Here is a 25,187-nt window from a genome sequence, read left to right as displayed (position 1 = left end):
TTTTTATTTCAATCGCTGCTGGAAGGCTAGTGGGATGGAGTGCAACAGCAGGCTTTTACAGGACCTCTCAGATCATCAGGATAAAGAGCAATGAGGGTAGATGTGATGACTAAAACACTCTGCTAATGTTAGCACTGAGACTGCTGCTACAGACTGATCGGCAGGATGGTTCAATCCCCATACAGTGCTAAAGATACAGTATAGTCACATACTATGCTATATTATACTATGCTATGCTATACTATGCATGCTATGCTATGCTATACTATGCTATGCTATACTATGCTATAATATGCTATGCTATAATATGATATGATATGATATGATATGATATGATATGCTATGCAATGCAATGCAATGCTATACTATGCTATGCTATGCTATGCTATACTATACTATACTATACTATTCCATACTATACTATGCTATGCTATACATTGCTATACTATGCTATACTATGATATGCTATAATATGCTATAATATGCTATGCTATTCTATACTATGCTATACTTTTCTACACTGAGTATACAATACATTAAGAATACCTGCTCTTTCCATGACATACTATGCTATGCTATGCAGGTGAATCAAGGTGAAAGCTATGATTTCTTATTAATGTCACTTGTTAAATCCACTTCAATCAGTGTAGATGAAGGGGACAAGACAGGTTAACCTCTACAGGATCGGAGTCCCGTGTACGGGACTGTTGAGCTAATGTGCAGTAATGTGATTAGCATGACTGTTTTAAGTAACAGCAAACTTTCCAGGACATAGACATGTCTTATATGGGCAGAAAGCTTAAATTCACGTTAATCTGACTGCACTGTCCAATTTACATTAGCTATTACAGTGAAAAAACACCATCCTATTGTTTGAGGAGAGTGCACAACAACAAAAAACGTATCACGGCAACTGGTTTGATACATTCACCTCTGAAGGTAAATAATTTACTTGCTCTGATTTGTCATCCTGAGGGTCCCAGAGATAAAATTTAGCAGAATTTTGTTTGATAAAATCAATTTTTATATTCAAATGTAGGAACTGGGTTCTACAGTTTGAACCCTTGCTGTCTCTGGCTCCACAACCACCCCGCCCGGCCATCTAGATGTGTGAAAGTTAGTGTATAAGCTAATGATCCATCATGTATGACATTCCTGGGACTGTGTAAACTTACATTTTGTATTGCCAAATAATTTTTTTATGTTCTCTACAGTTACGTACTTGAAAATGTATCAATGAACCAATTCGGCACATTTCGGCAGACTTGATACAAAATAGTCCAGTATTGCAATGCTTCACTAGATCAATCTGAAACTTTGCACACACACAAAATTGAAATTGCGCCTAAACTGCAATATTATATTTTGGCCTTTCTCTTGCATTTCAAAGATGATAAAAAATAATAATAATTGAAAACGAGTATTTTTTTGTTTGTATTATGTTTTACCAGATCTAATGTGTTATATTCTCCTACATTAATTTCACATTTCCACAAACTTCAAAGTGTTTCCTTTCAAATAGTATCACGAATATGCATATCCTTACTTCAGGTCCTGAGCTACAGGCAGTTAGATTTGGGTATGTCATTTTAGGCGAAAATTGAAAAAAAGGTTCCGATCCTTAAGAGGTTAAAGAAGGATTTTTAAGCCTTGAGACAACTGAGACATGGATTGTGTATGTGTGCCATTCAGAGGGTGAATGGGCAAGACAAACAATGTAAGGGCCTTTGAACGGGGTATGGTAGTAGGTGCCAGGCACACCGGTTTGTGTCAAAAACTGCAACGCTGCTGGGTTTTTCACACTCAACAGTTTCCTGTGTGTGTCAAGAATGGTCCACCACCCAAAGGACATCTAGCCAACTTGAGACAACTGTGGGAAGCATTGGAGTCAGCATGGGCCGGCATCCCTGTGGGATGCTTTCGACACCTTGTAGAGTCCATGCCCCCGACGAATTGAGCCTGTTCTGAGGGCAAAAGTGGGTAGGGGGGGTAGGGGTGCAACCCAACATTAAGAAGATGTTCTTAATATTTGGTATACTCAGTGTATACTATACTATGCTATACTATACTATGATATACTATGCTTTACTATACTACAGTGCCCTCCTGAATAACAGCACCACAACATCACAGATCCACCACCATACTTCACAGATCCACCGACATACTTCACAGATCCACCGCCATACTTCACAGATCCACCGCCATACTTCACAGATCCACCGCCATACTTCACAGATCCACCGCCATACTTCACAGATCCACCACCATTCTTCACAGATCCACCGGCATACTTCACAGATCCACCACCATACTTCACAGATCCACCGCCATACTTCACAGTGGAGAATTAGGTTATTTTCTGCAAGACCATGGCTCTTTTTACGCCAAACCCACCTCTGGTGTTTGTTGCCAAAAAGCTCTATTTTAGTGTCATCAGACCATAGAACCTGGTTCCAATCAAAATTCCAATGACATTTAGCAAACTCCAGGTGCTTACATTTGTGGTTTGGTGACAGCAGAGGCTTTCTTCTGGCAACCCTGACAAATAACTTGTTGGCATGGAGGTGGCGTCTAATTGTAGTTTCGGAGACTTGGTGACCCCAAATCTCCATCTGTGATCCGTGGCCATTTTTTTGCCACTTGAACCATCCTTCTCACTGTGCGTGGGGGCAAAAGACACTTGGGTCCTCTTCCATGCAGATTCGTCACAGCTCCAGTTGTTTAAAATGTCTTAATTATTGCCCTAATGGTGGAGATGTGTATTTTCAGGCATGTAAGCTATCTTTTTTATAGCCGTTGCCTGATTTGTGAAGGTCAACAACCTTTTGTCTCATTTCGTTTGTGTGTTGTCTCATGTTGATGGATGACTAAGGAAGTTTAGCATGTGTGTCACCTCATATTTATACCCCAGTGAAAAAGGAGGTCATGGATGGACCACTTAAGAGTTCCCAAAAATCAGAATATACATCAATTAGATTTTGTTCATGAGAATTTCTAGGGGTGCCAGTGGCATGCATGTTTTTGAATCAAATCATTATTTCTTGATGACAATTATTTTTTTATTTGAACAATTTTAACTCGATGAAAGGTTAGATTCATATTATATTTTGAGTGTAATGTCAAGCTGATAAACAACAATGACATTTTTTCACATCCTTTTTAGTTAATATTTACCTAGGGTACCAATAATTCAAGAGGGCACTGTATAGTATATTATATAATACTATGCTATACTATCCTGTATAACTGCAGATACAGTGTACTGACATACTGTAGACCTAGTAGTGAATAGTCCTGTGCTATGTCATCTCTCTCTGCAGAGCGACCCAGCTTTGTGAAGCGTCCCGGCAGCCAGGTGGTGCTGGTGGACCAGAGTGTGGAGTTCAGATGTGAGGCCCGGGGTGACCCAGTTCCCACCGTCCGCTGGAGGAAAGAGGACGGAGACCTGCCCAAGGGAAGGTACTGTACTGTATGACTCATCTTCTGGCCCCTTTATTACAACACAATCCCTTTCTTTCTCTCTCTCGCTCTCTATTTGATCCCTCGCTCCCCTTTGTCTGTCTGATGATCAGCATGTGTGTATTTACAGTAAGGTATGAATATGTGTGTGTGTGTGTGTGTGTGTGTGTGTTTGACCAATTCCATGTGTGTATTCCAGATATGAGATCCGTGAGGACCACACCTTGAAGATCCGTCGTCTGACCTCTGCAGACGTGGGTTCTTACACCTGCGTGGCAGAGAACATGGTGGGCAGGGCGGAGGCGTCAGCCACCCTCACCGTCCACGGTAGGACCACACAACTCTGTTACTTACTCTACTAAAATACTTTACATCAGCATTTCCCAAACTCGGTCCTCTGGACGCCAAAGGGTGCACGTTTTGTTTTTTTGCCCTAACACTACACAGCTGATTGAAATTATCAAAGCTTGATGATTAGTTGTTTATTTGAATCAGCTGTGTAGTGCTAGGGCAAAAACCAAAACGTGGAGGCCTTGGGGTCCTGAGGACCGAGTTTGGAAAACGCTGCTGTACATGTTTACCAAGGAGAGGCCAACGCACCAGATATCTTGAACAGTCCTGTACGTTGTTACGGTACATAGCCCTGTTGTTGAGTCTCTATTGCTGAAAGGTATATTGATTGTCTCTCTAGTTGTGTGGGTTACGGTGAGTTTTAACACCTTAGATGTAATTTAGCTCAACCGCACTGCAATTATAACACCCAATTCTCGAGTCAGAAAGATTATTACTTTCACCCATTCTCTCTCAATTAGCTGATTGATTTCTAATAAAGGCGGTCTGAAAATCCATAGATGCTCTTACTCTTTACACATGGGAGCTCAATGATAATCAATTCCATTTGTGGCGACCATAGGAGCAACATTCCTTTAGAGGCAGCTCTCCGGTCATGTTTAAGATATGCTGTATCAGTGGTAGGCCTGTGGGAAGCCTCTGTGTGTCTCTCTCCATTGGACATCCTATTAACACAGTGCGAATAGAAAGCAGCTGGTCACAGACTGTGAACACTCAGAAAGGAGTCATTCAGTAGAACAAGGGGGCCTGGATCCCCCCAACCCTAAACCCTCCTGGGAGCCACGCAGGGGGAACATTGGGGTCATTTAACAACATGGTAATGGTAATATTGGGGAGCAGGGGGGAGGAGGAGGAGAGGGGGGAGGGGATAGAAGGTGGTTCAGTGCACAGGGGATGGGGGGATGGAGTCAGGAGGGTGGGGAGTTGTATATTGAGGGGCTGAAGTGACTCACCGCTGGAGCAGAACGAGATAGGAATTGAGGCTGGGAGAGGTATATAGGGTAGTGGAGAGGGGTGGGGGGGTAGAGGTTTGTGTGGTGAGATCAGATGTGTAAAATTGCATTCCCAGCAGTCTTCGAGAGCTATGAAGAGACGGGACATTTGAATTTGACCCTTCTGTTCTTTATGACCTCATAAGCAGCATCTCATCTCACATGCTATGCCTGTATTAGAGGAAGCATGCAGGATTAGGTAAGATCCTGTATTAGAGAAAGCATGCAGGATGAGGTAAGACCCTGTATTAGAGGAAGCATGCAGGATGAGGTAAGACCCTGTATTAGAGGAAGCATGCAGGATGAGGTAAGACCCTGTAGGATGAGGTAAGACCCTGTATTAGAGGAAGCATGCAGGATGAGGTAAGACCCTGTATTAGAGGAAGCATGCAGGATGAGGTAAGACCCTGTATTAGAGGAAGCATGCAGGATGAGGTAAGGCCACCATCAAATTCTTTGTGCCACGTAATAACAAAAGGAGGCGTTTACCTCCTCTAGCTAGAACCTTGACCCAATGTCAGTTAATTGAAGGGCAGCAGTTAGCCTAGGGGTTAAGGGTGTTGGTCAGTAACCGAAAGGTCGCTGGTTTGAAGCCCCGAGCTGACTAGGTGAAAATCTGTTGATGTGCCCTTGAGCAAGGCACTTCACCTTCATTGCTCCTGTAAGTCGCTCTGGATAAGCGCATCTGCTAAAATTTGTAAAACGTAATGACATCAGTGACTGTAGTTTGTTTATGCCAATAGAGTTAAAGTTAATGGTTGAAGATACTGTCCTCATTTTACCAAGCCCTTTCTGACCTCTCGATGAAGCCATCCATACAGCCAGTTTTTTCTTACCATGTAATACCATCAGGAAAAACTCTAGGCCGTAGTTATTAAAAAAAACACAAAGCCTTAGCTCTCCATACCAAGCTTAATTTAGTGTGGAGAGTGAGTCACAGAGCCTCCGGCCCTGATCTCTGATCTCCAGTCAGCCTGGCCAGGGACATGGTGAGGCCAGCTCGGACGGCAGAGAGGCCAGGGAGGGCCTGGACACTGAGGGAGGGAAGGAGGGAGGATGGCTAATTAAAGACAAGCAGGCCACAGTCCATGCCAGGAAATGACATGCTCCTAATTGCAGGACACAGGCAACCTTAAGGAAAGTAAAGCTGGGTAATTGTAGGTCTGAATAGGGCAAAACAGGGGTAGATAGCAAATGAGATGTAGAATGAAGAGGAGGAGGATACAATAGAGAGAAAAAGGGAGAGAGGGAGATAGGAGAGGGAGAGAGGGGAGAGAGGGGGAGGGAGAGAGAGGGAGAGAGGGGGATAGGAGAGGGAGAGAGAGAAGGGAGAGAGGGGGAGAGAGAGGGAGAGAGAGGGAGAGAGGGGAATAGGAGAGGGAGAGAGAGGCAGAGAGAGGGAGAGAGGGGGAGAGAGAGGGAGAGGGGGATAGGAGAGGGAGAGAGAGGGAGAGAGGGGGATAGGAGAGGGAGAGAGAGGGAGAGAGAGGGAGAGAGGGGGAGAGAGAGAGAGAAGGGAGAGAGGGGGAGAGGAGAGGGAGAGAGAGGCAGAGAGAGAGAAAAAAGAAGAGAGAAGCAGAGCAGTGGCAGATTTCGTCATGTCATATTTGCTTCCAGCCTTATTCTTGTCAGTAGAGCTAGCACATGAAATGACTGATCTGTGTTCTCGATTTACAAAAATATGTGTGTCCTGTCAGATCACTGGGGATGACAGGAAAGAGGGAAGGAACCGAAAGGGATAGTTTAAGGCACAAGTAACATGTTTTTTTTTACAACAACAGTCAGGCTAGGAAGGTTGCTGATGTGTTGCGTAAGATTTCTTAGACAGTTTCCGCTGGTTTATCCCTTGTGTGGTGTTCAGGTCTGTGGGACCCATTTTCAATGTTTCCTAAAATAAAAATGATACAATTAATTATTTTTTCAACCTGAGACTCATTGGCCTTGGCTCGTTTTCTGTGAAGAACATGTAAATAACACATTTTCATTGGGTGTACACTGTGCACCCCCCTACACATATATATTACATATGTGGTGTTTGGGTCCACTGGAACAAAAAGGTTTGCTGTGTGCCTTCACTCTGTCCTCCTCCTCCCTGGGCCTGCTGCCTGAATATAGCACCAAGAACCTGTCTGTCTGCCTCCCTGCCTGTCTGTCTGCCTCCCTGCCTGTCTGTCAGCCTCCCTGCCTGTCTGTCAGCCTCCCTGCCTGTCTGTCTGCCTCCCTGCCTGTCTGCCTGTCTCCCGCTTTTCCTACACTCTTTACCCTTTGTAGTGTGTGAAACTACACAATGTCTTGCGGGAACCTGCACAATGATATTACAATACATTATTTTGATACATTATTTTGATACATTGTAAAAAATGCAGTATTTTCCCACACTCTACCCAAGCCAGGTGCAAATTGGTGGAGGGACACAACAAATAAATAGCTTTGCATCTGTGGCTCCTTACCACAATCAATCAGTATGGCAAAAATAATCTCTGCTCAGTAGGGCCTTAGAAATAATTTTGGCAGAGAGAGAAGCTAGTGTGGAAGGAGCTTCTTCCACTTTGGAAGATGAAGAATTTTCCGAATATGAGGATCATGTCTCTGTCAATTCGGAGTCTGACAGTGAGTTAGAAGAAGAGGATGAGATTGACCCTCAGCCAGCCCCAGGATCAGCCCGTCAGCAGCCAGCCCCAGCACCAGCCCATCAACAACCACCTCATCAGCAGCCTGCAGGAGGAGAATATGGATGTCAAAAAATGGTGACATTTGAATGGTCTTCTTGTCCAAGGAATGAGCCACCCCGCATGGCTGCCAATGTGCTAAGGATGCAACCAGGGCCGACGCAGATGGCGGTTACTCGTGTGCAGGACATAAAGTCTTCTTTTGAACTATTCATCCCAGACACCATCCAGAAAATAATTCTGGACTGCACTAATTTGGAGGGTAGGTGTGTTTTTGGAGAGAGATGGAAGGAGATGGACCAAACTCATTTACATGCATACTTTGGGGTTCTTATCCTTGCTGGTGTTTTCAGATCCAATGGGGAATCCACAGAATCCCTGTGGGATGCAAAAACTGGCAGGTAACTTTTCTGTGCATAAATGTCTCTGGAAAACGTCCACATTATTTCCAGGATTATCCGTTTCGATAACCGAGACACCAGACCAGCTCGGCGGCAGAGAGACAAGCTAACTGCATTCAGGTCAGTGTGGGACAAGTGGGTGGACCGCCTTCCCCTGTTTTACAACCCTGAGCCCAACATTACTGTTGATGAGCAGCTTATGCCATTAAGGGGCCGCTGCCCCTTCAGGCAGTACATACCGTCTAAACCCGCAAAATATGCAATCAAGATCTGGGCTGCCTGTGATGCTGCTTCATCATATGCGGGGAACTTGCAAGTGTACACGGGGAAGCCAGATGGAGGAGCCCCTGAGAAGAACCAAGGGATGCGGGTTGTCATGGACGTGACACAGGGACTCCGTGGCCACAACATCACATGCTATAACTTTTTTACTTCACACAAGCTGGGACAGGAGCTCCTCAAGAGGAAGCTGACGATGGTAGGAACAATACGAAAAAACAAGCCAGAGCTCACACCTCAGCTGTTGAACACACGGAACAGGCCTATCAATTCCTCTAAGTTTGTGTTCACGGCCGACACGTCCCTAGTGTCCTACGTGCCAAAGAAAGACAAAAATGTGAGTACGCTGCATAGGGATGAGAGAATCTGTGGCCAGGAACATCAAAAACCAGAAATCATAATGGATTACAATGCCACAAAAGGAGAGGTGGACAATTTAGACAAGCTGGTGGCTGGTTCCAGCTGCAAAAGAAGAACCATACGCTGGCCACTTGTGATATTCTTCAACATCTTGGACATCACGGCGTACAACACGTTTGTCATCTGGATGGCATTGAACCCAGATTGGAACAGAGGGAAGCTCCAGAGGAGATGGCTCTTTCTCGAGGAGCTGGGCAAGGCATTGGTAAGACCTCAAATCCAGAGGAGGCAACATATCCCAAGGACGTGAGGAGGATTCAGGAGGAGGATGCTGGTGCCCCATATGCCTGACCCACAGAACCAACAACTCCAATACCGGAAGTGTGAGTGATGTTGTTGCATGTGCGTGTGTCTGACTCTCCTACCTTGGCCTGCTGGAACTACACTGCTCAAAAAAATAAAGGGAACACTAAAATAACACATCCTAGATCTGAATTAATGAAATAATCTTATCAAATACTTTTTTCTTTACATAGTTGAATGTGCTGACAACAAAATCACACAAAAATTATCAATGGAAATCAAATTTATCAACCCATGGAGGTTTGGATTTGGAGTCACCCTCAAAATTAAAGTGGAAAACCACACTACAGGCTGATCCAACTTTGATGTAATGTCCTTAAAACAAGTCAAAATGAGGCTCAGTAGTGTGTGTGGCCTCCATGTGCCTGTATGACCTCCCTACAACGCCTGGGCATGCTCCTGATGAGGTAGCGGATGGTCTCCTGAGGGATCTCCTCCCAGACCTGGACTAAAGCATCCGCCAACTCCTAGACAGTCTGTGGTGCAACGTGGCGTTGGTGGATGGAGCGAGACATGATGTCCCAGATGTACTCAATTGGATTCAGGTCTGGGGAACGGGCGGGCCAGTCCATAGCATCAATGCCTTCCTCTTGCAGGAACTGCTGACACACTCCAGCCACATGAGGTCTAGCATTGTCTTGCATTAGGAGGAACCCAGGGCCAACCGCACCAGCATATGGTCTCACAAGGGGTCTGAGGATCTCATCTCGGTACCTAATGGCAGTCAGGCTACCTCTGGCGAGCACATGGAGGGCTGTGCGGCCCCCCAAAGAAATGCCACCCCACACCATGACTGACCCACCGCCAAACCGGTCATGCTGGAGGATGTTGCAGGCAGCAGAACGTTCTCCACGGCGTCTCCAGACTCTGTCACGTCTGTCACGTGCTCAGTGTGAACCTGCTTTCATCTGTGAAGAGCACAGGGCGCCAGTGGCGAATTTGCCAATCTTGAGTTCTCTGGCAAATACCAAACGTCCTGCACGGTGTTGGGCTGTAAGCACAACCCCCACCTGTGGACGTCGGGCCCTCATACCACCCTCATGGAGTCTGTTTCTGACTGTTTGAGCAGACACATGCACATTTGTGGCCTGCTGGAGGTCATTTTGCAGGGCTCTGGCAGTGCTCCTCCTGCTCCTCCTTGCACAAAGGTGGAGGTAGCAGTCCTGCTGCTGGGTTGTTGCCCTCCTACGGCCTCCTCCACATCTCCTGATGTACTGGCCTGTCTCCTGGTAGCGCCTCCATGCTCTGGACACTACGCTGACAGACACAGCAAACCTTCTTGCCACAGCTCACATTGATGTGCCATCCTGGATGAGCTGCACTACCTGAGCCACTTGTGTGGGTTGTAGACTCCGTCTCATGCTACCACTAGAGTGAAAGCACCGCCAGCATTCAAAAGTGACCAAAACATCAGCCAGGAAGCATAGGAACTGAGAAGTGGTCTGTGGTCACCACCTGCAAAACCAGTCCTTTATTGGGGGTGTCTTGCTAATTGCCTATAATTTCCACCTGTTGTCTATCCATTTGCACAACAGCATGTGACATTTATTGTCAATCAGTGTTGCTTCCTAAGTGGACAGTTTGATTTCACAGAAGTGTGATTGACTTGGAGTTACATTGTGTTGTTTAAGTGTTCCCTTAATTTTTTTGAGCAGTGTATATATGTGACTCGTTTCAGGAAACTAGGCGTATGTCGCGGGTCACTACTTCACAGGAGAGCCATTTAAACATAAACTTTATTTTTTTTATCAACATTTGTTTTTTGCAGAAATATCTTCTGGAACATGCAACTTTCATGTGCCTTAATAACAAACTTGTATGCCATCTGTAAATATGAATACAATTGTTAAATTACGAGCCTAGTTGGTTTAGCCACAGAAAAAGACAGCAACCTTCCCGCTAGCAATGATTGGCTGAGATAATGAGTGGGCTGGACATGCCGAGAGATGAGTTTGGATTGGTCTGCCATATAGCACGCTTCTGTCTTTTTGAGCTGGTCAGTATGTGTAGGTAATCCTGTCTAACGCGGCTTTTAAAATGTTTTTTATTGCGTAGTAGTTCTGCATAAGTGTTGCTCTCCACTTTCTGGAGGACCGAGTTTTGAAATCAGTGGAATTAGAGTATGATAGCAAAGGAGATGGAGAAAACACCTGTCTCCAGATTACATCTTCAAACTAAGAGCAACCATGGCATCTGTGAAAGGGAGACGCATCCATCCATGATGTATACGGGTAAGATAGTCTAGCTAGCTACATTTTCAGATATTACACGTTTCTAATTTTGACAGAAAGTTAAAGTGTACTGTTAGCTAGCTAGCTGGCTGGCTCGCTAGCTAACGTTATGTGTATGATCTTATTATTCATATCTCAGAGCCATTTGCTTTGCTAGTTATAGCCTAATGTTAGCTAGCTAACATTGAACCTGGTTGGTTAGCTACCTGCAGATTCATGCAGGGTAGTAACGTCATGAGTTGGGATTATGGTTCATTGTTTAGCTAGCTAGCTAACGTTAGCTGGCTGGCTCACTAGCTAACGTTACATGTATGATCTTATTATTCGTATCTCAGAGCCATTTCCTTTGCTAGTTATAGCCTAATGTTAGCAAGCTAACATTGAACCTGGTTGGTTAGCTACATGCAGATTCATGCAAGGTAGTAATGTCATGAGTTGGGATTATGGTTCATTGTTTACCTAGCTAGCTAGCTACATATCTTAACAAAAGACTCCACTATGCAAGTAACCATTTCAATAGAATGTCACTGCGACAACTGTTGATAGACGTAGCTGGTAAATTATCTCTGACTATCTACTCAGATTTCAGAGCACAGGTAAGATAGTCTAGCTAGCTACATTTTCAGATATTACACGTTTCTAATTCTGACAGAAAGTCGTTTTCATTTCAAGTTAATGTGTACTGTTAGCTAGCTAGCTAACGTTAGCTGGCTGGCTCTCTAGCTAACGTTACGTGTATGATCTTATTATTCGTATCTCAGAGCCATTTGCTTTGCTAGTTATAGCCTAATGTTAGCAAGCTAACATTGAACCTGGTTGGTTAGCTACATGCAGATTCATGCAAGGTAGTAATGTCATGAGTTGGGATTATGGTTCATTGTTTACCTAGCTAGCTAGCTACATATCTTAACAAAAGACTCCACTATGCAAGTAACCATTTCAATAGAATGTCACTGCGACAACTGTTGATAGACGTAGCTGGTAAATTCTCTCTGACTATCTACTCAGATTTCAGAGCACAGGTAAGATAGTCTAGCTAGCTACATTTTCAGATATTACACATTTCTAATTCTGACAGAAAGTCGTTTTCATTTCAAGTTAATGTGTACTGTTAGCTAGCTAGCTAACGTTAGCTGGCTGGCTCTCTAGCTAACGTTACGTGTATGATCTTATTATTCGTATCTCAGAGCCATTTGCTTTGCTAGTTATAGCCTAATGTTAGCAAGCTAACATTGAACCTGGTTGGTTAGCTACATGCAGATTCATGCAAGGTAGTAATGTCATGAGTTGGGATTATGGTTCATTGTTTACCTAGCTAGCTAGCTACATATCTTAACAAAAGACTCCACTATGCAAGTAACCATTTCAATAGAATGTCACTGTGACAACTGTTGATAGATGTAGCTGTAAATTCACTCTGGCTATCTACTCCGATTTCAGAGCACTCTCCAGTAGGTACGAAAACATTCAAAGGCCATTTTCTCAAAAGTGAGGTTACAAGTTATCACCTTTCAAAGCAGAATTACTTTCCCATTGTTCCTCAAATGCAGTGTATGATATACCATTTTGTAGTTCTGTGTCTCTGCTTTTATCCAATGAAAACACACCATTTCAAATTGTGCTACAGAAGACCGAATCAAAACAGTCGATCACATATGTGAGTGAGTGAGATGTTAGTGAAATTCCTGAACTAAGTGTTTTCATAATTCAAGATTGCAGCCGGTAGCAACAAGAAGAAGCGCTGTGATGTGTGTGGACCCAAGTGCAAGAAATACATTTGCAACACACACACAGTAAAACTCTGTCCCTCATGTAGTGTGTAGACCAGCCTTAATTTCTCCCGAGTGGCGCAGCGGTCTAAGGCACTGCATCTCAGTGCTTGAGGCATCACTACAGACCCCCTGGTTTGATTCCAGGCTGTATCACAACCGGCCGTGATTGGATGTCCCATAGGGCGGCGCACAATTGGCCCAGCGTCGTCCGGGTTTGGCCTGTGTAGGCTGTCATTGTAAATAAGAATTTGTTCTTAACTGACTTGCATAGTTAAATAAACGTTAAATAAATAAAAATGTGTGTTCAATGGGGCTAATTTATAATTTCCATAAAATACTGTATGTAACATTTGTCCTTCCAATGTGTTCAGTTCAAAGCAATAAACATCAATAGTGATGAAAACCTTGTTTCATAATTTTATTTGTTCGAGATGAACATGATTTATTCCACCCATCCCTTGATTATAATTGATTTTTGTCTTACATTTTATAAAAAAATAAGAATAGTGCTTTTATTGATACATTTGATCTAGTAGAGGTAAATGTCAAATATTGACCATGTATGCTGTCTATATTGCTTGTAATTGATATAAGTCAACATCTAAGTATTAAGTATTTTTACGTAAATTGTTATAGCTGTATTGTTTTAAAAACCCAATAATGTTGTGGGTCCATCAGACCCACAAACATTGGGTGAATAACAGAAACATGAACACCACACAAGGGTTCAGTGGTAGTGAATGGTTGGCTCAGATGGTGTATTACACTGGGGTAAATCAGATTTTCTACTCCTATGTGGAATTAATGTCAATATTCTGATAATTCAATGCTCTGCCAGTAACTCCATGATGAAGGTACTGAAGGGCCATTTAAACAGGGCTCGGATCGGGAAGGAAAGTTCACAGCATCACAGTATTGCGAGCTGTAGCGGAAAACATGAATACATATTTTTGTGATTACAGTATGTTATGTGAACAGTATATTCATTTTAATAGTTTTAGCTTGAATCAAAAGTGTTATACTCATTTATCATGACTCTAAAGTGAAATCTTAAAAGAGTTATATGCAGGTTTGTTTGGCCCATTCATTCCAGAATGGACAGACAGAGGTATTTTTCTTCACACCTCTCATGGCCAGATCCTCAGTGAACAATGTCAGCATTGTGCCGTGGCGCCCGGGGGTATTTTTCTTTCTCTCTGCTCTGCTCTCATTACTAACTTAATCAGTGAATGATTGTTTTACACACGTGTTTGCCTGTCCGTAACACCTCCTCTGGACTTATAAACATGTCAAGTCAAATATTCAATTTATTGACGTAAGAAACACATAAATGGCCACGCCATGGGCTTGGTTAGATTTACTGTTTCATTGTAAAATAATTAATCTACACCAGATGAGAATGTGTAGCTTTAGTCATTCAGTAGAGTATTTGGACTGAGATATCAGATATAGACATTATAGTTCTGTGGTGGTGTTTGTGTTTGTGTTTTGTTAAGGAAACCAGACCCATCAGGGATATTCACTGGTAAGACAATGCAGGGAACCAATGGGTTTCTCTTTGCTGGTCATTTTGCCATTAGTTGTGATTTATTTGTGGACAGGCATGGAGTGGAAACCCCTAGAGTGGCTTTACTAACAACCCATGGAAAGGGACTTGAATGGAGTGGAAGCCCCTAGAGTGGCTTTACTAACAACCCATGGAAAGGGACTTGAATGGAGTGGAAGCCCCTAGAGTGGCTTTACTAACAACCCATTGAAAGGGACTGGAATGGAGTGGAAGCCCTTAGAGTGGTTTTACTAACAACCCATGGAAAGGGAGTGGAATGGAGTGGAAGCCCTTAGAGTGGTTTTACTAACAACCCATGGAAAGGGACTGGAATGGAGTGGAAGCCCTTAGAGTGGTTTTACTAACAACCCATGGAAAGGGACTGGAATGAGAGAAGCGCTGCCTAAACAACCAGAGAGAGTTAGAAAGGGGAACTTACTTCATGTCCTCTCCAATGTGCATGGCAGAGCCTTCTCCTCTTCAGCTGTTCTCATATTAATAAAGTAAGCATGACGATTATATACAGTAGACCCAGAACAAGCTGTTAGAGGCCACACACAGTCAGGACTCTCATTGGCTCTCTCCACCAGGCCACACACAGTCAGGACTCTCATTGGCTCTCTCCACCAGGCCACACACAGTCAGGACTCTCATTGGCTCTCTCCACCAGGCCACACACAGTCAGGACTATTTTGTCTCCTATAAATATCAACATCATATCAATCTTAATCATGATTGATTCCTTTTTGTTTTCCATAATAATCACATACAGCCTTGTGATGGTTACAGCATGCCAATGTACATACAGCCTTGTGATGGTTACAGCATGCCAATGTACACACAGCCTTGTGAAGGTTACAGCATGCCAATGTACATACAGCCTTGTGAAGGTTACAGCATGCCAATGTACATACAGCCTTGTGATGGTTACAGCATGCCAATGTACACACAGCCTTGTGAAGGTTACAGCATGCCAATGTACATACAGCCTTGTGAAGGTTACAGCATGCCAATGTACATACAGCCTTGTGATGGTTACACCATGCCAATGTATATACAGCCTTGTGATGGTTACAGCATGCCAATGTACGTACAGCCTTGTGATGGTTACAGCATGCCAATGTACATACAGCCTTGTGATGGTTACAGCATGCCAATGTACGTACAGCCTTGTGATGGTTACAGCATGCCAATGTACATACAGCCTTGTGATGGTTACAGCATGCCAATGTACGTACAGCCTTGTGAAGGTTACAGCATGCCAATGTACATACAGCCTTGTGATGGTTACAGCATGCCAATGTACATACAGCCTTGTGATGGTTACAGCATGCCAATGTACATACAGCCTTGTGAAGGTTACATCATGCCAATGTACATACAGCCTTGTGATGGTTACAGCATGCCAATGTACATACAGCCTTGTGATGGTTACAGCATGCCAATGTACATACAGCCTTGTGAAGGTTACAGCATGCCAATGTACATGCAGCCTTGTGATGGTTACAGCATGCCAATGTACATACAGCCTTGTGAAGGTTACAGCATGCCAATGTACATACAGCCTTGTGATGGTTACAGCATGCCAATGTATATACAGCCTTGTGATGGTTACAGCATGCCAATGTACGTACAGCCTTGTGAAGGTTACAGCATGCCAATGTACATACAGCCTTGTGAAGGTTACAGCATGCCAATGTACATACAGCCTTGTGATGGTTACAGCATGCCAATGTACATACAGGCTGCTTATGGGCTCGTTGTGGAGTATCAGGGCAGGCCTAAGCGGCCAGTTAATGAGTGTTTACAGACCTACACACACGCTAACACACACACACACACACACACCCAAGCAAACACAGTCCTCCCAGTGGGAGCTCCTATTAATCAGACTAAAGCCTTAGCATGCATTTCTCTCCCAGCGCTAATATGAGCCTCATGAACAGCAGCAGCCCTGCTCCAATCCCTGTTAATAACTCTACAGTGGTCCCTGGCACACAGTAGACCCCCCATTGGGCAGGGGGCTACACTGCTCTGTAGTCCCTTCCCCTCCAACTCCCTCTGATCACAACACAGATAGAGCCTGACACACACAGACATACACCAGCCCCAGCGTTGCGTGGCATCCTAGCCCCCACACAGTTGTGACCCAGACAGGCTTAGAGCTGACCCCTCCCCCCAGGTTCCAGGTCCACCACTGTGATCACAGCAGCATGGCAGAGGTAGGGTTACCTCATTAAAGGCTTAGACACACATGAATGGAGGTGAGTGTAGGGAGTGAGGGTGCTGTTTAAGGGTGTGTATCTTTATGGGTGTGTGCTGAATGCGGTCTTGTGTGGGTGTGTGTATGTGAGTGTGTGTCTGCACGTTTTGTGCGCATGCGGGTGCTTGTGCTCCTGTGTGTGAGATACAGAGATTCCTCCTTGGTCCGACACACAGATACCCTCTTCCTATGGAACCTTTTGAAGTAAGCCTTATCTGCATTTTAAAGCCTGTGATAGGTGGGGGGAGGGGAGGATCATTACTCTGAGTGACAGCGTTTTTATCTGTGGGAGCCGTTGAGGCAGACAGATTAGGTGGCTGATTGGCTGGGGAAGATTTATGGCCAGAGTGTGACAGTTAACATTCACATTGTGTTTTTATGGCATGGTGTTCCATATGCAAGGCTATACGGTTAGAGGTTGGATAGGGGCTGTGTGGTGTTGCTGGTCCTCAGGAGACTCTAAAACCTTGTTAGTCAAGAGTGGAGAGGAGAGGCTCACCGTCATCTTCCTTTAACCTGGTTGGAGAATAAACACTTTTCAACATCTGTTTTGTTTTTCTTAAAATATGTATTTGTTTAGTTTTTCATGTTTCCTTTTTAGTATGTGCTCTTGAGGAAACAAGGGTAAAAACAGACTCTTCTAACAACGTCATGCAGAGAGTACTGTTGAAAAGCGTATGGATGTACTATGTGTTTATTGTTGTTGCTATTCATTGGTTGTCTGCATTATTTTTACATATGTAATGAGTCACCAATGTGCTTCATTTCCCACTGGACTGGCCTGACATGCCATGTCTCATATTCATTCAGTGACAATGACATGATTATTTTGATCCATGAAACATCATATTGTTGCCTTCCTTATCTCTCGTCTTTGTTTCATGTTTTTGTATTTCATGTTATTGTATTTCATGTTATTGTATTTCATGGTGTTTATGATTTACTTATTCATCTCTTGCCTTTTGTGTTGATCTGTCGTCTTTCTGTTTCCTTTCAGTCGTTTCTGGTAAGTTGAAATGTCACCTGTCACCTATTCACCCTGACGCCATGACAGAGACAGGAAGCTGTCACAGCACCACCCCCTCCATCCTCCTTCCATCATCCTCCACCCACCAATCAGCACTCATGTTTCACTTGTCAATGGCAACAGTGACTAAAGGACATTAATGGGTAAAAATCTGCTCTATGGTCTAAGTAATCCAAGGTAAAACCAAATAATTTAATTATATTATTTTCCCCACCTTGTTGTGTTGCTTTATGCATTACCAAATATCCAATTTTACCTGTGGACAAATTGTGTCTGTATGTGGAGTGACAGGGTGCAGATTGCTTTTGTGTATCTATTACATGGCCCGTATCAGCGTTAAAATGTCTGGGGCGTAGTAATATTATCCAGGCGTACGTACCTGCTGTCCTCAGAAATTAAGGTGTAATTTGCCCAGCCGCTGGCCCTCCGCATTCAGGCTGTGTCCCTCCACACAGGCCTGTTAGCACAGCGAGGCCCGGTGTCACTGCAGAACTGTGTGTGTGACATTGGGCGGTGACACAGCGCTTCACTCTGAAATGGAGTTTGTCATTAAGATGCATGGATGCCGCATCCTGGCTGGGCCTGGTCTGGGATGCTCCTATTGGAGGGTGTCAGCCTGGACAGATGGCTCATTTATCCTCCATTTCCATGTAAATGTTATTGGTCTGTGTCCTTGCCCATGCTAATGCAGAGACCCACTGGGGCCACACACCTGTTTTCTCTATTCATTAAACTGTTAATATATACACAGCCTGCATTATGGATTGCACTGACTTTCAGTTTAGAACGTTCTTCCATCCACGCACCAGCAACCAGCAAAGTCTACTCTAAACAGAGACAACCTGAATCCATAACCCCAGCTCATTTAAATACAGAACCCATATCTGTTACATTCAAATTCCTTTGTTTTCCATTCAAATGAGCCAGATCAGCATATTAACTGTTATGTCTGATATCTCTGTCTGATGTTATGTGATATGTGATGCTGTGTCAGTATGTTAGCTAACTGTCCCCCTGCCTGTCCCCTAGTGCCCCCTGTGTTTGTGGTGCGGCCCAGGAACCAGGTGGTGGCGGTGGGGAGGACTGTCACCTTCCAGTGTGAGGCCACAGGAAACCCCCAACCTGCTATCTTCTGGCAGAGAGAGGGCAGCCAGGTGAGTGGGTGTGGGGGACCTACAGTACACGAGGAGCCCAACATGAGCACATGTTGAGGAATGCTTATAGAACAAAAAAAAAGAAAGACAAATCATAGTCTTCATTCTTTTTTTTAAATATGATATTCCTATCTATAAAACCAGCCATAAAATCAGTGAACATCACTGACCTTCACACTGATGCTTCAATTGGACTGTTCCATTCTACCACCTCTTAAGGTCTTCTATAGCCTACTGTCTATATCTGATCTGTCTTCTCTCTTCTCTGTCTTTATCTGATCTGTCTTCTTTCTTCTCTGTCTATATCTGTCCTGTTTTCTCTCTTCTCTGTCTATATCTGTCCTGTCTTCTCTCTTCTCTGTCTATATATATCTTCTCTCCTCTCCCTCCTCCAGAACCTGCTCTTCTCCTACCAGCCCCCCCAGCCGTCTAGCCGCGTCTCCGTCTCCCAGACGGGGGACCTGACTATCACAGATGCAGAGCGCTCAGACATGGGCTACTACAGCTGCCAGGCCCTCAACATCGCTGGCTCTGTCATCACCAAGGCCCTGCTGGAGGTCACTGACGGTGAGTGACAGCCCAGAGAGCCAATCACAGGGAACAGGGAGGCTTCAGAGGGAGGGGTTCCGCCAATCAGCGACTCCCATAATTTGCTCTTGGAGGCATCTTGGTGGTATTGTCACACCTTGGCACATAGACATGTAAGGATTTGAAAAAGCACATCATAATATACATGAGCTGTATTTAAGTGTCTAAAGTACGTATTGAGGTCTGTGGAGTTTTTGCCAGACTGTTCTCAAAGTCTGGCCTGGTCTCTGTGCTCCTGTCAGAGTTGGAGACTCTGTGGTGACTCATCTTCTCCAGAAGCCTGGCTTGCCTCTTGGCTCTGGGCTGTTGGCTTCTGGCAGTGTAGCATTCACGCTGGCTGGTGTGTCCTCTAGGAGTCTTGTTGACAGACTAGCCTGCTGGTGGAGGGATCTGTCTTTGTGGTGAGGCCTGGTTCAGACCTCTAATCACTCTCAGTCAATGCAGCCAGCCTGGTAGTGTAGTCACCTTGGCTCTAGTCCCAGCGTTTCCATAGTGACTCACTCAGTCTCTCCAGTGACTATTATTTTGTCTAACTCTCACCTAGATTCAAACCTCTCTAACCAGATACCGCTCACCTAGATTCAAACCTTTCTAACCAGATACCTCTCACCTAGATTCAACACTCTCTAACCAGATACCGCTCCCCTAGATTCAAACATCTCTAACCAGATACTGCTCCCCTAGATTCAAACATCTCTAACCAGATACTGCTCACCTAGATTCAAACCTCTCTATCCAGATACCTCTGACCTAGATTCAAACCTCACTAACCAGATACCGCTCAACAACTTTATTTTGTACCTCCTTCCTCTACCTTTGTAGCTGGGCCTGAGCTCTCTCTCTCTCTCTCTCTCTCTCTCTCTCTCTCTCTCTCTCTCTCTCTCTCTCTCTCTCTCTCTCTCTCTCTCTCTCTCCCTCTGTGGTGTGGCAGGGCCTGGTAGATGTTAGAAAGAGGAGATAATAACAGTTATTAAAGGGAGCAGGCCTCCTCTTCTCTGCAGGCAGATCTGGTAATTACAGGTCAGAGTGACAATGTTTTAGTAATTACACCAGCACCAGCACCAAAGCAAAGAGCCAGTCTCCCATCTATTATACTACACTGGGTGTGTGTACATTTTCAGGCGTATATACACTACCAGTCAAATGTTTGGCCACACCTACTCATTCCAGGATTTTTCTTTATTTTTACTATTTTCTTTATTGTAGAATAATAGTGAAGACATCAAAACTATGAAATAACACATATGGAATCATGTAGTATCCAAAAAAGCATTAAACAAATCAAAATAAAATTTGAGATTTGAGATTCTTCAAATAGCCACCCTTTGCCTTGATGACAGCTTTGCACATTCTTGGCATTCTCTCAACCAGCTTCACCCGGAATGCTTTTCCAACAGTCTTGAAGGAGTTCCCACATGTGCTGAGCACTTGTTGGATGCTTTTCCTTCACTCTGCGGTCCAACTCATCTCAATTGGGTTGAGGTCGGGTGATTGTGGAGGCCAAGTCATCTGATGCAGCACCTCATCACTCTCCTTCTTGGTCAAATGGCCCTTACACAGCCTGGAGGTGTGTTGGGTCATTTTCCTGTTGAAAAACAAATGATAGTCCCACTAAGCGCAAACCAGATGGGATGGCGCATCACTGCAGAATGCTGTGGTAGCCATGCTGGTTAAGTGTGCTTTGAATTCTAAATAAATCACTGACAGTGTCACCAGCAAAGCACCCCCTCACCATAACACTTCCTCCTCCATGCTTTACAGTGGGAAATACACATGTGGAGGTCATCCGTTCACCCACACCGCGTCTCACAAAGCCACAGCGGTTGGAACCAAAAATCTCAAATTTGGACTCCAGACCAAATTTCCACCGGTCTAATGTCCATTGCTCGTGTTTCTTGGCCCAAGCAAGTATCTTCTTGTTATTGGTGTCCTTTAGTAGTGGTTTCTTTGCAGCAATTCAACCATGAAGGCCTGATTCACACGGTCTCCTCTGAACAGTTGATGTTGAGACTTTGAAGAATCTCAAATCTCAAATATATTTTGATTTATTTAACACTTTTCTGATTACTACATGATTCAATATGTATTATTTCATAGTTTTGATGTCTTCACTATTATTCTACAATGTAGAAAAAAGTAAAAAATAAAGATAAACCCTTGAATGAGTAGGTGTGTCCAGACTTTTGACTGGTACTGTATGTCCTACATAATGTGTATATAAATGGGGATACACATACTGTATGTTTATAAGGGATTTGCTATTCATTTGAACTAAACAACCTTCTGACCAAATCAAATGCACTGGCAGAATTGGTTATCAATAGCAGCATTAGCAGCATGAATGCCTCAGTGGCAATCTACATTAGCAGGGACATGACGGTGTCAAGGCGTCAGTGTAATGCGGTAGGCGAAGTCAGGCGCAGGACACAGAGCTAATCAAAAAGCGTACTTTACTCGTAGGTAAATGAATGAACAAAAACCTCCGCACAGGGAGGGAACAAACCCACACACTAACGACAATCAAAACATGAACGAACACGCACAACACACAGTGTGAGACAGAGGGTTAAATAGGGAAGACATAACTACATGATGGGAAACAGGTGTGACCAATGAAGACAAAACAAGTCGAACATAGATACATGGATCGGTAGCAGCTAGTACTCCGGTGACGACGAACGCCGAAGCCTGCCCAAGCAAGGAGGAGGGGCAGCCTCGGCTGAATCCGTGACAGTACCCCCCCCCCCCCCCCCCCTTGAGCCGCGTGCCGACCCCGGCGACGGCCAGGAGGACGTGGAGCAGGGCGAGTCGGATGACTACGGTGGAAATCCCTCAACATGGAGGGATCTAGAATGTCCCTCCTGGGGACCCAGCACCGTTCCTCCGGACCGTACCCCTCCCACTCCACGAGATACTGCAGGCCCCCCACCCGACACCTAATATCCAAGATGGAACGGACCGAGTACGCCGGTGCCCCCTCGATGTCCAGTGGGGCGGAGGAACCTCCCGTACCTCAGACTCCTGGAGTGGACCAGCTACTACCGGCCTGAGGAGAGACACATGGAACGAGGGGTTAATACAGAATTAAGAGGAAGCTGTAACCTATAACAAACCTCGTTCAATCTCCTCAGGACTTTAAATGGCCCCACAAACCGCTGACCCAGCTTCCGGCAGGGCAGGCGAAGAGGCAGGTTTCGGGTCGAGAGCCTCACTGCGGTGGCTCGCCTTTTGTCGCCTGATGGCCCGCTGCAGGTGTACATGAGCAGCGTTCCAGGTCTCTTCCGAGCGCCGAAACCACTCATCTACCGCAGGAGCCTCGATCTGGCTCTGATGCCAAGGTGCCAGGATCGGCTGATAACCTAACACACACTGGAAAGGAGTAAGGTTACTAGAGGAGTGGCGGAGTGAGTTTTGGCCCATCTCTGCCCAGGGGATAAAACCCGACCCTTGAGGTGAACTGGGGACCCCGATCCGACACAATATCCTCAGGTACCCCGTAGTGCCGGAAGACGTGTGTAAACAGGGCCTCAGCAGTGTGTAGGGCTGTAGGGAGACTTGGCATAGGAATGAGACGGCAGGACTTGGAAAACCGATCCACAACGACCAGGATCGTGGTGTTCCCTTGTGAGGGGGGAAGGTCTGTCACAAAATCCACCGATAGGTGGGACCACGGCCGTTGTGGAACGGGTAGGGGTTGTAATTTCCCTCTGGGCAGGTGTCTAGGTACCTTTCACTGGGCGCACACCGAGCAGGAGAAAACACAAACCCTCACGTCCTTGGCTAAAGTGGGCCACCAGTACTTCCCACTAAGACAGTGCACTGTCTGACCGATGCCAGGATGACCAGAGGAGGGTGATGTGTGAGCCCAATAGATCAATCGATCACGAACCTCGAGCGGCACGTACATCCGACCCTCTGGACACTGGGGGGGAGTGGGTTCGGTACGTAACGCCCGCTCAATGTCCGCGTCAACCTCCCACACCACCGGAGCCTCCAGACACGACACCGGAAGTATGGGAGTGGGCTCAATGGACCTCTCCTCTGTGTCATACAGTCGGGGCAGGGCATTCTGGGAACCTGGTCTGTAAGTGAGAGTAAACACAAAGCGAGTGAAGAACATGGCCCACCTTGCCTGTCGAGGGTTCAACCTCCTCGCCGCCCGGATGTACTCCAGATTGCGATGGTCAGTCAAAATGAGAAAAGGGTGTTTAGCCCCCTTAAGCCAATGCCTCCACACTTTCAGAGCTTTAACCACAGCTAACAGCTCCCGGTCCCCCACATCATAGTTGCGCTCCGCCGGACTGAGCTTCTTAGAAAAGAAAGCACAGGGGCGGAGTTTTGGTGGCGTACCCGAGTGCTGAGACAGTACAGCTCCAATCCCAGCCTCGGACGCGTCCACCTCAACCTGGAATGCCAAGGAAGGATCCGGATGAGCCAGCACAAGAGCCGAAGTAAACAGGTCCTTCAGATGACCAAAAGCCCTGTTCGCCTCAGCTGACCACTGTAGATGCACCGGTCCTCCCTTTAGCAAGGAGGTAATGGGAGCCGCTACCTGACCAAAGCCCCGGATAAACCTCCGGTAGTAGTTGGCAAAACCCAAGAATCGCTGCACCTCCTTCACCGTGGTTGGAGTCGGCCAATTACGCACGGCCGAAATGCGGTCAATCTCCATCTCCACACCTGACGCAGACAGGCAGTGTCCTAGGAAGGAGATGGACTCTTGGAAGAACAGACATATCTCCGCCTTCACATACAGGTCATGCTCCAACAGTCGACCAAGCACCTGACGCACCAGGGACACATGCTCGGCCCGTGTAGCGGAGTATATGAGAATGTCATCAATATACACCACTACACCCTGTCCATGCAGGTCCCTGAAAATCTCATCAACAAAAGATTGGAAGACTGATGGAGCATTAATCAAACCGTATGGCATGACGAGGTACTCATAGTGCCCAGAGGTGGTACTAAATGGTGTCTTCCACTCAACTCCCTCCCGGATACGCACCAGGTTGTATGCGCTCCTGAGATCCAATTTCGTGAAGAAGCGCGCCCCGTGCAATGACTCCGTCATACTCGCAATCAGAGGTAGTGGATAGCTGTATTTTACAGTGATCTGATTAAGACCACGGTAGTCAATGCACGGGCGTAAGCCACCATCCTTCTTCTTCACAAAAAAGAAACTCGATGACACAGGGGAAGTGGAAGGCCGAATGTATCCTTGCCTCAGAGAATCGGTGACATATGTTTCCATAGCCGCCGTCTCTTCCTGTGACAGAGGATACACATGACTCCGGGGAAGCGCAACGCCTACTTGGAGGTTTAATGCACAATCCCCCTGTCGATGGGGTGGTAATTGAGTCGCCTTCTTTTTACAGAAGGCGAGAGCCAAATCGGCATATTTAGGCGGAATGTGCATGGTGGGAACCTGGTTTGGACTTTCCACCGTAGTTGCCCCTACGGAAACACCTACACACCTCCCCGAGCACTGACTTGACCATCCCTTGAGAGCCCTCTGTTGCCATGAAATAGTGGGGTCATGAGAAGTTAACCAGGGAAGCCCCAACACCACTGGAGTCGCAGGAGAATCAATCAGATATAGACTAATTGTTTCCTCATGCCCCTCCTGCGTCTTCATCCAGAGTGGCGCTGTGACGTCCCTAATCAGACCTGACCCTAAAGGGCGACTATCTAGGGCATGTATAGGGAAGGGCACATCAACTGGCACA

At 45.5% G+C, this 25,187-nt stretch overlaps 1 protein-coding gene across 1 annotated transcript in view; it reads left to right on the top strand.

The window, feature by feature from the left end:
- Positions 1-25,187, top strand: part of LOC311102000 (roundabout homolog 1-like) — a gene marked incomplete at its 3' end in the record, with an annotated part of 517,698 nt that overhangs the window by 453,076 nt on the left and 39,435 nt on the right. The window contains exons 5-8 of the mRNA XM_084143224.1: positions 3,324-3,462; positions 3,662-3,789; positions 18,719-18,870; positions 19,266-19,437. Of these exons, the coding sequence (XP_083999350.1) occupies positions 3,324-3,462; positions 3,662-3,789; positions 18,719-18,870; positions 19,266-19,437 (591 nt within the window). The remainder of the gene's footprint in view (positions 1-3,323; positions 3,463-3,661; positions 3,790-18,718; positions 18,871-19,265; positions 19,438-25,187) is intronic.

Source organism: Coregonus lavaretus (assembly GCF_964263955.1).
Source record: "Coregonus lavaretus genome assembly, chromosome: 26".
NCBI classification, from domain to species: domain Eukaryota; kingdom Metazoa; phylum Chordata; class Actinopteri; order Salmoniformes; family Salmonidae; genus Coregonus; species Coregonus lavaretus.
This window is presented reverse-complemented; position numbering and strand designations above follow the sequence as displayed.